At 33.8% G+C, this 12,983-nt stretch overlaps 2 protein-coding genes across 5 annotated transcripts; both read right to left on the bottom strand.

The window, feature by feature from the left end:
- Positions 1-4,548: 4,548 nt before the first annotated feature.
- On the bottom strand, positions 4,549-7,413 carry LOC114712826 (metacaspase-3-like). The gene is made up of 6 exons (XM_028897377.1): positions 7,320-7,413; positions 6,309-6,774; positions 5,595-5,931; positions 5,313-5,433; positions 5,012-5,212; positions 4,549-4,759 (listed from the first exon to the last, which is right to left on the bottom strand). The coding sequence occupies exons 1-6, from the start codon at positions 7,392-7,394 to the stop codon at positions 4,700-4,702; spliced, it is 1,260 nt and encodes a 419-aa protein (XP_028753210.1). The 5' UTR covers positions 7,395-7,413; the 3' UTR covers positions 4,549-4,699.
- On the bottom strand, positions 7,182-12,456 carry LOC114712824 (metacaspase-1-like). Of its 4 annotated transcripts, none has more exons than XM_028897374.1 (7): positions 11,982-12,456; positions 11,648-11,843; positions 10,708-11,038; positions 10,105-10,222; positions 9,822-10,001; positions 9,237-9,300; positions 7,182-7,420 (listed from the first exon to the last, which is right to left on the bottom strand). In XM_028897374.1, the coding sequence occupies exons 1-6, from the start codon at positions 12,285-12,287 to the stop codon at positions 9,241-9,243; spliced, it is 1,191 nt and encodes a 396-aa protein (XP_028753207.1). In that variant the 5' UTR covers positions 12,288-12,456; the 3' UTR covers positions 7,182-7,420; positions 9,237-9,240. The 4 variants fall into 4 exon arrangements, with proteins under 4 accessions (XP_028753207.1, XP_028753208.1, XP_028753206.1 ...); XM_028897375.1 differs by lacking the exon at positions 7,182-7,420 and adding an exon at positions 7,744-8,170; XM_028897373.1 differs by lacking the exon at positions 7,182-7,420 and adding an exon at positions 8,835-9,111.
- Between the last annotated feature and the right edge of the window lie 527 nt (positions 12,457-12,983).

The raw sequence follows: 12,983 nt of genomic DNA, 5'->3' as shown, positions 1-12,983 counted from the left end.
AGTAACAAACACAACTGTTTTTATAGTATTTAAAATTTGGATGTATCACTAAAAGCTTCAAAAATATTCTAATAAAACATTTTAAATTACAATATAAATAATCTGGAAATAAATATTTTTTATTTTTTTCTGATAAATATTTATTTTAAGATTTTAAAATATCTTAATTACAAGAAATATTTAATATTGTGTTCTCATAATTTCGTTAGTTTTATTTACTTAAGCGATTCCAACCGAAAAAGGTTATTTATAATAACTTAGTATCAAATATTTCTTGTAATTAAGATATTTTAAAATTTTGTAATAAATATTTACCAAAAAAATAAAAAATATTTATTTCAGAGCTATTTGTGTTGTAATTCAAAAAATTTTATTAGAATATTTTTGAAGGTTTTGTTTTACAAATTCTAAATACTGTAAAATTATGTATATGTTTTTTAGTTGCAAAAAATAATCATACGAGACGAGGGAAAACTTGAAAGAGTAAAATAATCAATTTTTTAATTAATGAGAAGCATTCTGATTATTTAACAATATTTAGAAATTTCTAATGATGCCTCATAACCTAATTAGGAAATTATTAAAAGTGTAGACCTTTAAAAAAAGATTATAAAGGAAAGGGCGAAAGGCCCATGAATCACATGTGATTAATATGAGTAAGCCCAAAGAAACACTAACCCCACAACTTCTGAAAGAATAAATATTAACACATGGGCCGAAAAGGTTCCGCATTTTAAAGACTAATCAAAGCTTAATCCCATCTTTAGATGGAGAGAAAATGGGGGAGGAAAATAGGAGAATAAATGAGTTTTTCTCTATATGGATGAAGGGAGAAAAATGAGAAGAAGGAAAATAAGATGTGGAACCCACTTTATTTTCTGTCCAATTTTTCTCTCCACATATGGAGAGAAAACGAAAAGAAAACTCATATTGCCCATATACCTTCCTCAAATATAGTGTAATAATATCACATTCCACCTTTAATGCAAGTTTTTCTTTTTAATTTTACTTACTAAATTATTTGGATTTTACAATATAATCACATCGTAATAAATTTTTATCAAATAATTTGATTTTAAATTATTTAATGATATTAACACTAATATGATTTTTTACCATGATATTTAATTTAATTTATAACATGATATATTTTGATATAAGAATAATGGTATTTTAATCATTTATATATTTACTTTTTTTTTCTTTCTATTTTCTCTCATCCCTCTAAACAGAAAGGAAGATAATATTTTCTCTCTAGTTTTTTTCTCTCTTTGTTTTTTCTCCTTCTATTTTCTTTTCTCCCAACTTTTCTTTCTATCCAAAACGGAGCATAAGTCCCAATTTGAATCAGCTGTAACCCTGCCAAACTAAACACCGTTTGGAGTCTCAAAAAAGAGGAATACAAACTACTCATAACCACCCATAAACCAAGGGACTTGAGAGGGCGCCACCGGCTCACAGTAAGAGGTAAAAATAGAAAACTCAATTGGTGTCCTGGACAAATTAGAAAAGCATCTTATGTGTTCGAGGAAGCAAATTCTCTTCAAAGAATCTTAAATTTTAAGTTCGGAGGGAGTAAATAGATTCCAAAATGGCCAATCATTGTCAAGTCATAATTAAGTAATTAAATAACTTGATGGACAAAAGAGCGACACGTGTCTGAAAAAAAGGCTCGGATCACGAATCGGAGCCATTGGATGCTTATGAATCTGCATCATCAATTTTCCCTCAATTATAAGCCTTTTTTTTGTCGTATGATTATGGTTCTAGTGACTTTCTGCAGGTATGAACAGGCGAAACTAAATGAAATATCCTTAAAATAATAATAATATTATGCGTTTTTAATATCATCCGAGATTGTTGGTAGCAATAATAATGACGGAGAAATTTATAGGCGTTGGACTTGTTTTCTTGATGGGATTAATTATCCCTTGATCTTACTAATTTTGATCATCAATCCCCAAAAAACCAAATCGAAAAAGAGCTTCAAACGATGTTTGATTCTCCAGGGCAGTCAATAGTCTAAGTCCGCGCTGCTTCCTTTGATACGTATCTGACAATAATACCCATCAAATTAAGGATTGCAGAGTCACAGTTGAGGATAGCTCTTTCAACATGGTTTAAATAAGCTTCTCTAGCTCTTTCAACATGGTTTAAAGAAGCTTCTCTAAGAAGAGTAATTTTAATGTTTACTCGAATAGGACCTAAGCTCTACATCTTCTCATTGATTTAGGTACTGTTTAGATTAGTTTTTTAGAAATAATTTTACCAAATTAAAGATAAGTATATAAGAAGAATCTTGTTTCAGCTTGTATGAAAATAATTTTTTAAATACTTTTGAGGGATCTCAAATAAAAGTGAATATCATATTAAAGTTGAGAAGTATGAGCTATGAAATTATGGATCTTCCATTATTTAGTTGGGTGCAAAATTATAGTTGGATGAATTTGCTTTCTATGCTCCCAGTACAAGAATCCATACTGCCCCCTATCCTAAATAACAAATTTACTTTCATTCCAAATATAAAACATTAATTTATTTTGTTTTCTAAATTTATACTCCTCTGATTTTTAATATAAGACATATTTAACTAATTTGATTAGATTGAGAAAGTGAGATAAATTAGTTAATTATAATAAATGTGATATATTTTTCCTAAAATACCATAATCGTCTTCCTTGATATCATATATCTCTCTCTTCTACTTAATTATGATTAATAAAGCATCTATAAGAGTAATTTAGAAAAAATTGATAAATATGAGAAATATGTCTTATATTTAGGACCAAAATTAACTCAATAATTAGATCTTATATTAAGAATCGGAAGAGTAATTTTTTTTCCAGAATATCCACACTGATTTGCACGTTGTAAGGGATTCTTACTTAAAGGTAGTTACAATGAACATGATTAGAATAAAATATTATGGAGAAATCAATAAATATTTATTACAAATAACAAATTTAACTAATTTTTAATATCTGTAAATTAGTTATCTAGCTCTTTTATTAAGATTAGAGGGAGTGATATTCATGTTGGATCAAGTCCATTTTGATATCATGGAAAAAGAATACATTATTTTTCCCGTTCTTGCCAATTATATTTATTATATATTTATAATTTTTATTTAATAATTAATTTCCATTAATTTTTTTAGGTAAAAACTTAATTGAGTGAGTTTCATCATTATGAATTATACCAATCTTTATTATTTAAAAAAATTTATGTATATTATTTTTAAAACAGAGACCAAAAACTATTTTTTTTAAAAAATTTGTTTCATCATGTATACCAAACAAGACAAGAAGATAGCATTAGCATACTTTAAGAATTTTTTTTTTTAAAAAAAAAAGAGCCCGATAATAAAATGGACTCTCACGTTGTTCCTTTCTTGCTTGTGTATACCTTTAGAATTCACATGCTATAAACTATTTGGATTCTCCCTTCTTCCGATTTGGGATGATTTTCTTACCATGCTAAAATCTTTTACTACGATTTCTATTATGATGAGTGATTCTTCCATTTTCTTTTATTAGCTGTATATTAACTCTATGTTATAATCTTTTTATCTTAATAGTATTTGTATTTTTATTGAAAAGAAAAGTCTTCGGATTCTCTCCCATCATTTTTCTACCTTCCTGTCTGGATGCTTCAAAGTAATGCAAAATATTAATACTTTACAGTAAACCATGTTTTTATAGTCTCAAATTTATTACTTCTTCCCTTTCAATTTATAAGATGTTTTTGAAATAAATTGTGAATACCAAGAAGATATAGTTCGAACTCTTAATTTTTATAAAGAATGCAAACTTTCAAAAATGACTTTCATTTAATACTAATCCCTAATTAACTCACACTTAATTAATGGCAGGTGTTTTGGGACAAGGTCATTAATGAATCATTTTTTCTTATGTTATAAAATATGAAATTACTCCACACACCCCAAAAAAAAAAAAGCTGTATAAATTGAAATGGAATGAACAGAATTTTACTTGTATACAGAAACGACTGGAGAGAAAGCTCAAGAGAGAATCCAAAATGGTACTATCTAAGGTTGTGTTTGGATTGGTATTCGGTAAAATTGACTTTTAGTCTAACTGACTTTTGTGATTGAAGTTGGAGTAAAAGTCAGTTAATATAATTTGATTTATATTTGGATAGGTGTTTATAAAAAGTCAGTTAAAAAAGTTAAAAGTTGTTTAGATGATTAAATAGAAAAGTGAGTTCAGTTATAACAATATATGGGAAAGCGTGAAATTATAGTTTGAAATCGAAAAGTCATATTTTCCTCCATTGAATCCAACTGAGATTGAAAGCCAGAAGTTGGTTGGGTTTTAGTCCCATCTAAACAACCATTTGGTCCTAAATAAGTCACAAACTGTAGTTTCACGCTTTCCGATAGGTTTTTTTTCATTCCAAACGGTAATCCAAACATACTCTTTGTGTCCAATGCATGACAAATATGGATGCTGGCTACATAGATTGGTAAAGACATTTGCCACTAACATGATATAAAAATGCAACAGAGAAATTAATTTCCATCAAAGCTAAAATGTAACTAAATGTGGACTACAATTTCCACTATTCAAAGGCCAACAACTTGTCCAAGATTTTCTGAAAATTAATGTTGTTTTTTTTTCATTCAACTTGAGAATGAACTCATAATTGCTTATAAGAGCAATGATGTGAGGAAACCAAGTCATAGCACAAACCGCTGTGAATGTATGTCAAACTTCTCAGAAGAGGATAGTTGTGCATCCTGTAAAGCCCAATTCAAAACCTTCTGTAGCGTCAACTTCACATATCATGATGAATTATCCAATATTACGAACTGATATATATTCATATATGTACAGAGATAGACCAAGTGATGGCAGTAGCACAAGATTGAATGAATAAAATGAATAAAAAAGGAAATGTAATTTTTTATTAAAACGGTTGTTTGTAGATGGGCAATACTTTTTTATGGATAATGACAGCATGGATATTATAGATATTAGATATGCAATACCTGTCTGATGCGATCCATGCCTAGCATTTTATTTAGCAGTGAAATGATGGGACCATTTAGGGCAACTATACCAACTTTAGCTCCTCTGATTGCAGCACGAATGGCACTGAACAAGCGACTATAGGTTAATCCTGGTTCATTTTGCGCTGCTTGTATGAAACTATAAGTCAAGGCACCAGTAACAACCTTTCCACCAAAGGCCTACCAAAAACAGGCAACCCCACGTAAGTCCATGATGCTCACAAACACCTTTGATCAATTCACATGAAAGTCAAAAGAATGAGAAATGAATTATACGAACTGATGTATCTGCAGAGGATCCTGCATCATCGCAAGCTGATATACAAATTGCAAGCCCTCCTCTTGTACCTTTATAATCAGCCCTCGGCTGTGAATGATCTTCCCAGGTGTAAAACCCTTCCCTTACGGATCAAAAAGGAAGCATTAATGTATTAACATATCAAACTGATGTACTGTGAAAATTTTTGTTCCTTTTCGTTTATTCTCCATCATGACCTACGTCAAGAACTTAATTCACAATAAGAACAGGAGGTTTCAGAAAACAAGACTTTCTACAACTAACCTGCTTATTTTGCACACAAAAGGTAGATCAAGAATGGTCCCACTGTGGCATGCGTCAACAATGGCATGAAGTTTTGCACCACGAGGCAGTGGCCTGACTATCGTTGCATTGATCTCATCATCAAGTATCATCCCATTGAGCTCATAATCAACTGGTAATAGTGCTTCATCGTACCCGTCTATCTCGTCCATGTTATGGTCCACTTCTTGTGTGCCATGCCCTGAGAAGTGGAACACCAGTGAGTCCCCTGGCCTGCAACCCTCGACCAGCCAACGCATTGCTGTTTGAATGTTCTTTTTGGTCGGGATTTTCAGTGGGTTTTTCTCCTCCTTATCATCTGAAGATAGGTTTTTTAAATGTTCGAAATTAGTGTAGAGCGAAGCAAACTGAGATCTAATGATTCAAATTAGACCAGTACCTCATTGCCATTTTCTTTCTTGTCATTTCGAAACAGGTTTTATCCCGAATTTTTCATTTGGCTAAATTTAGATATCACAGTGTACATTTGTATTTGCTTCATACTTTAGGGAGGGGGGGGGGGAACCACTGTCATAGTGCTATGCCATGATACGTATAAATAAGCCAACCCGACTGACACGTGGACTTTTCTAATTAAGACACTTTCATAGGACTAATTGAACATTATAAATAATTTACACTGAGTTAGACCCACTGTAAGAGCTAGGCAACTGTTAACTGAGATGAAATTATTACCCGTGAGCATAAGAATGGAGTCGCCAGGGAATCCAAACTGGTTGATAAGAAAATATCTCATGAACTTAACATCATTTAGAGAACCTTTAAGCCTGTAACTTCGTCCATGGTAGCAAATTCCACACAGCAATGCTCTCTTTGAACCATATGCAGAGGCAGGAACCAACGGAGCTGGTGGCCTTAATAGCTGAGGCTGAGGATAATAGCCATAATTAGGTATCCCATAGCCTACATTGCTGTTAAATGAACCAGTGATCATAGTATTTATGAACCCTCTTAACCTGTTTGCAGCATGAGACATAGAGTTATAAACCAGACTCAGTGTATTGCTGGCTTGACCAATCCGAGTGATGCCATGGCACACTGCACACTTGAAGGTGTGAACCTCTGGTGCCACTAGCAGTAGTCTTCCGCAGTGGCCGCACCTTTCTTTTCTCTCTGCCATGGTCTGGTTTACTTTTGTATTCTTTTTAAGAGTGGTGAGGCAAATAAAAGAAGGAAAGGTTTTAGAAAACGTGAAACCATAGGAGACTTCTCATTAGAGGTACCTCTATGAAAATTTAATCTTATCTGTTCTGGGGATTGGAGAGCCATGCATAGAATCAGATTCCTCTAGCTTTTTATAGTGGAGATAGAATATCTTGACTTTCTTGTTGCTGCCAATTTCAATGTATATAACAGTAGACAAAGAATAAAAACATGAACCGCAAAATAAGCAATCCGTGATTTCTAGCTTTCTAATATGATTATAAATTTAAAAACTTTGACTCATAATCGGCTGTGAACCGTTGGCCAATGATTTATCTGGACAAAAATACTAGTGCAATCCTCCGAATATTGTGTCATTTTCAATGTGAGATTTTTTGGTCTCACTTCAGTAATCAGAGAATATGATTTCATTCCAACATCATCCTTTCAGGCTAATAAAATAATATCTGCACAATGTTTCGAGGACTAGAAGGTTGTCATGCTTTCAGGTGCTACAATGATATTAAAAAGAAGGTAGAGTACCAAATTGGAAATTGGAGGAAGTGGATGATATCTTGATAAAATTGTCAACTTTGACCCCTCTTCTCTGCATTCCATTCTTCACCTTGAAATCTAGAACACTTCTGAAACTGAATGCATTAGTCAGAGTAAACGCAGTGTTTAGAGGTTTCATCCTTCGTGCGAGTCCTTTTACAGAAACACATGCTTTTGAACTAAATTCCTAATTAGTTGAGGAAATCGAGGGAAATATGTCCATATTGATTATCTGCTACTCTGTCTCAAGAATTATTCAAATGCTCATTTTTTGAACTATTTGATAGGTCAATGTCCAGAACAGAAAACATCTCGTTGGAGTCATTTTAGAGTGATTGTTTTACCTGGGGCCAGTTAATTAATATGCATTATGCACAATTAGATGTCAATTGTTAAGGCGTGGGGAATAATCATGCATTCTGTTCAATTAGATTTCAATTGCTAAGACTTCTTTTATTTTTTTGGGGGGGAGTGGGACCGTGTTTGTACATCTTCGATTGTTTATTGCCCAGCCTACATTATGTCACAACGAGAAAAGGAATAGATTAGACTGAAAATTGCATATTTACATGTTATGAAAAGTATTCTATGCCATTAGGCATGTTAGTCTGTGTAGTAGTGTGTAAGCTGACATGTCTCAATTAAACACGACCTAACCAAAGAATCGTCACTTCATCCATTACGCATGTTAGTTTGTGAAGACGTATTATGCATCCTGACATGTCTTAATTAAACATCACCTAACCAAAGAATTATCACTTTATATCGAAGTTGTGTCTTCGCAATGTCTCATATGACACAGTTTTTGCATATGCAATTCCACGTCTGCATCCCTATGACTGGACATGGTGATCATAAAACCAAATTAGGCCAACAATTAGTACAGAAAATCTCTGCAAGACTACAATATTTTGACAAGACAAAAATTCTACCTAAAACTTGATATAGAACAAAATTATGTTATGTCTATTAAACAATGGGTTTATTACAACATTTATGAAGAATTCAATTATAACCAGAGTTCTAATTCTCATAAAGATACAATGCTACAGGACATAAGCAGTAGCTGCTACGGACAAATTCACACTTCATGGAAATTGCGTCCTCATGGGGAAGAATACTGTGAAAACTTTTTTAAATTTATAGAGACCATTCATAGCATGCCAATTCCGACTAAAACAAGTGTTTCTGTTCTTGATTTACTTTCTCATTACAAAGGAAGCAGGAACCAGATTCTTGATTCTGGAAACCAAAGATGCTTTGCTTATTGGAGGATACAAATCATTTATATTTTTAGAATGTTTGCTATAGATAAACACCCAACATAAAAATATGTTTCACGACTTCCATTACATGATTAGTTCTTCAGCAAAACTCTCTCGACAAAATGTTTTTTCTATTGGGGAATGACAAAATATTCTATAAAGTTTTGTCTCTCGTTTAAACTGAATATGATATATATTTATCCAATTACTGAGTTAGGTTATGACAAAAGCAAAAACATCATGAAATCATACGTAACATTCATGGCATGGGTGGTACAGATGAACGGGAGGAATATTGGGTCAAGAAGTAAAGTGACAGAGATGTCCTGTTAAGTATTCTAAAAAATTGTTTTCCTCTTCGTGAATTTCTCCATTTTTCCCTTGCGCTCTTGAAAGTGTTTACTTGAAAGTGTCAGAGTAAGTACCCAGTTTATGCTTCAATTTCTGGTTTCCCCATTCATGATCTCAAGATCTATTTTCAGAACTCCATGTTTGCAAACCCCTGCACTAAGAAACTAAAAAAAAATTAACATTGTCTCCGCTTGATTGTACAAAACAAGAACTCCTTCTACTAGAAGGAAACACCATGACAGAATAGACAGTAAAAGTTGTACGGATAAGATTGTTATTGCCACCTTACCAGCTCATAATGCGAATGTCCTCTTAAAAACATCAAATTTTTCAGATGAGGATAGAATAGTATCCTGAAAATTTCCACGTAAATTCAATTCACGTTAATATAAATCATGCATGCTAATTATGATTCGGAAGGAGAAAATGAATGGTGGTTACACGATATTCTTAATATTGTTTAGGAGTTAACCCAATGCTACTTTCATTACCATTGATGAACTATATAATCAGATTCTGTGCTTAAGAAATTGAAAAGAGAAACTTCTGGCCCAAGAAAACTTGCAGAAAGTTCCTGCTTGCTTGAGAGTTGTATGTTTGGTTATTTTATGCTGGACAGAATCTCCCAATTGGGAAGAATCATATTCTACTCACATGGCATGGGGTTTTAAAGATTATGTTCGATATTTATCAACCTACCTGGAAGCTTAAGTTTATCGGCAAGGGTATGACAGTTATATTTACAAAGGAGATGTTTTGCTAGCGAGGTAGCCATCATCACCTACTAGTGAAGAAGTCAGAGAATCACCTGCTCAACAGTATCTTAGGATATATTCTCCCGCTAGTACTATCAATGAACGGGAAAGGAACCAACCTGAGAAATATAATGCCGGTGACGACGATGAAATATTCTGGGATTACAGCTCTTTTGATTAACCACTGCAATTCCCTCTCGGACCTTCTCTAGGATCCCTCCATATGTTATATCTGGGTTTTCTTTGATTGCTTTTATAAAAAGATATGTCATAACACCATGCATTCCCTTTCTAAAAGCCTGCATAAGTCGGTCAAAACAAGTACTGAATAAGCATCCACATTGCATTGTGCGGGGAAAATAGGGGGGAAAAAAGAAAAAGAAAAAGAAAAAAGAATTTTACTGTTGTATCAACAGCAATCTGATTATCTTCACAAGCGCTGAAAGAAATGGCTAGACCACCACTTGTATGCTTTCTCATAGGCACTTTTGCAGGTGGTTTGTTGTCCTCCCACTCATGGCTGCAAGCAGTTAACAAATGTTACCAGATTATAATAAATATAAGGGTTAATATAATTTTTGGTCCCTTAAATTTGTTCTCATGTTGGTTTTAGACCTTCAAGTTCCAAACCATAAGTTCTAGTCCCTCAAGGAACAAAATGATCCAAGGTTTTATTAAATTACGGGGGTAAATTGGGAAAAAAAAACTTAAGAGATCAAAATCTATGATTTGAAACTTGAGGAACTAAAGATTGTATTAACCTTAAATATTACAGGTTAAGGGCTTTGATTTAGTAGCTTGGGCATTTGAATGGAAATGTTCCTAGGGCCTTTATAATGAAGTAGTTGAGAGCCAGATACGTAACAAAATTTCAAGCCCGAGGTATACCAATCGTTTGATCTGAAACCGTCATGGTGTAGAGATTGATCATTTTGACTTCAAGGAAGTCGAAGTTGGGTTGGTTGGAAACAGAACAAACAGAGAAAATACCCAAAATGGACTTACTTCTCTAGTTTATAGACATAGGCAAGATCAAGAATTGTGCCACTATGACAAGCATCAACAATAGCATGAAGTGTGACGCCATTCTTTAGTGGCCAAACAAGGATAGAGTTCAATTCATTGTCAACGATCATGCCTTCTCTCACAAAATCAACCGGACAAAGAGTTTCATCGAACCCATCAAGCTCATCTTCCTTCAAATCAGGCTGTTGTAACCCATGTCCTGAGAAGTAAAAGACCAGTGAGTCTCCTGGTCGGCAGCCGTCCACAAGCCACTTTAAGGACTCTAATATGTTCTTCTTCGTTGGAACTAAGCGTTGATCTTTCTCTTCTTCTGCAATTTGGTTTATTTAATTTTGGAAAGATATTCATCTGTATATCAGTATTTGCAATATTAAACAAGGGAAAAGTTGAGCATTTACTTATGGGACACAAGAGATATCAGATGCTAAGGGAGAAAGAACCCTGGTAAATGACAAATTTGCATCAATGATGCTACCTAAAAAATTGCTTCAATGACAATTACATTTAGATTACTTCAAAGCTTTGAGAAACAAACTGATAATAATCTCTTCATCTTCAAAATTTTATCAAAGATACCTTACCGTGGATTATCGAAGTTCAAGATTATAATAAACTACATATGAGGTTTTACGTAGTTTTTTAGCAGTAGATCTTGATGCTATCTCAGAGTCTTTAATAACCCGGTGATTCGGAGTTCAGTTCATATTGTCTTATTCCCAAATAAAAGTCTTAAGGGAAAAGTAAAGGTTTATTTATCAAGCTATTCATTGGCTTTTGCTCAAAAGACAAACTTTTGAGGACATTTTAACATATTATGGGTTCAGAGAAGCTGCATATACTCGAGCAGAAAAGTTAAATATTAGTTAACAGTTAAGAGCACGCAAGATAGTATCACCAGCTAAAAGGTTTCAAGAGACACCTGTGAGTATACGTATGCTCTCTTTAGGGAAATCGAATATTTTAACCAGCATCTCTCTCATGTTCATAACATCATTAATGGTTCCCTTGAGCTTGTATCTCCTTTTCTTGTAGGTAACTCCGCAGAGCACTGCTCGCTTTTTACATCTGGTAGACAAGGTGAAGGACCCTGTTGAAGATGATGACAACTGATGACTCTGCATATTAGCATATGTCTGTTAACCCCGTTATGCGGTAGCAAAGTAAAATGCTCGAGAAAAACTTCCTGAAGACAATTCAATAATCTCGATACTCTCAAATTAAAATACTGTTGTGTAAAGAATTCAATACATCACCTTGTCAGGCCGATTATGTTTGAACAATATAGAACCAAGTTTTAGCTTTTGGCCGGGAACTGGACTATCAGAGCTCCATTGCCCATGCCCTGAAGTCGTAGTAACAGCTTGGCAGATAGAGCATCGGTATGCAGTAGTCTTTATGGGAACTATAAATTCTCCCCCACAGCCTGAGCAGTTAATCTTTGCTTGCTCATTTGGACGTGAACAAATAATCGTCTGGCACTTATGGCAACGATATACAGTTGTACTTGTGGGAAACAAGATACCCCTTCTGCAGGTTCCGCATTTTGGTTTAGCATCCATAGTTTTCTGTGTAATTTTCTGAGGGAGAGTAGACCAAAATGCATATGATGAAATGAAACCACATAAACCACTTTCACCGTTGTGAATTCATTTGTTATGATGGGAGGCAGTAGCGTATAGAAAGGCTGAAAGCTATTGCCAACTAATAACTTCAAAATCAAGGGGCACACGCTCGAATTGAAGAAGTTTATCCCAGACGTAGCAAGTGTCTTTTGAGGAAAGCACATTCGAAGCGAAATCCTATGAATACTTCGCAGGGAATGCGATCAATAATAAGAGAGTTGCGTTATAAACAAAATCTGAAAATACTCTAAAATGGTTACAGTAACACAGAAAAATGATTAATGGGATATCGGAAATTATGGTAGATATAGAATCAAACCGCACCCTTGAGGCAAATGTAGGGTGCTGAATTTGATAGGTCGGAGTACAATTTAGTCAATCCTGAAGTGCAAAGCTGGCCCCAAACGCCGAGATTCACTGAAAAGACCTAATTCATATGAAACAAGTGGAAAATTGCGTCGATAAAAGACGCATCTCATTTGCGCGTTAAGCTAAGATATGCTTTTCTTGATTCGCCCAACAAAGCAGCTAGAACCAGATGCTCTCAACTTTTGATTTCTTTGGTTGCTGAAAGTGTAATTTACTAATTTGTCATCGGTATTCCTTTTTCTTTCTTGTTTCTTCTTCTTCCCA

Source organism: Neltuma alba, unplaced genomic scaffold, assembly GCF_004799145.2.
Source record: "Neltuma alba isolate B1F8T4 unplaced genomic scaffold, ASM479914v2 tig00011396_pilon, whole genome shotgun sequence".
Classification (NCBI taxonomy): domain Eukaryota; kingdom Viridiplantae; phylum Streptophyta; class Magnoliopsida; order Fabales; family Fabaceae; genus Neltuma; species Neltuma alba.
The sequence above is the reverse complement of the archived record's forward strand: the minus strand, read 5'-3'. Positions and strand labels throughout refer to the sequence as shown.

What these genes read in the sequence shown, in the direction of transcription:
- LOC114712826 (XM_028897377.1), bottom strand. Translation starts at nt 7,394, where the DNA reads ATGGAATGCAGAGAAGAGGGGTCAAAGTTGACAATTTTATCAAGATAT. An exon ending in CTCCATTCTTATGCTCACGG is followed by an intron (nt 5,932 to 6,308) that starts GTAATAATTTCA and finishes ACCTATCTTCAG; the next exon opens with ATGATAAGGAGGAGAAAAAC. An exon ending in GCATGGATCGCATCAGACAG is followed by an intron (nt 4,760 to 5,011) that starts GTATTGCATATC and finishes TGGGCTTTACAG; the next exon opens with GATGCACAACTATCCTCTTC.
- LOC114712824 (XM_028897374.1), bottom strand. Translation starts at nt 12,287, where the DNA reads ATGGATGCTAAACCAAAATGCGGAACCTGCAGAAGGGGTATCTTGTTT. An exon ending in GAGCATACGTATACTCACAG is followed by an intron (nt 11,039 to 11,647) that starts GTGTCTCTTGAA and finishes ACCAAATTGCAG; the next exon opens with AAGAAGAGAAAGATCAACGC. An exon ending in TATGTCTATAAACTAGAGAA is followed by an intron (nt 10,223 to 10,707) that starts GTAAGTCCATTT and finishes AACTGCTTGCAG; the next exon opens with CCATGAGTGGGAGGACAACA.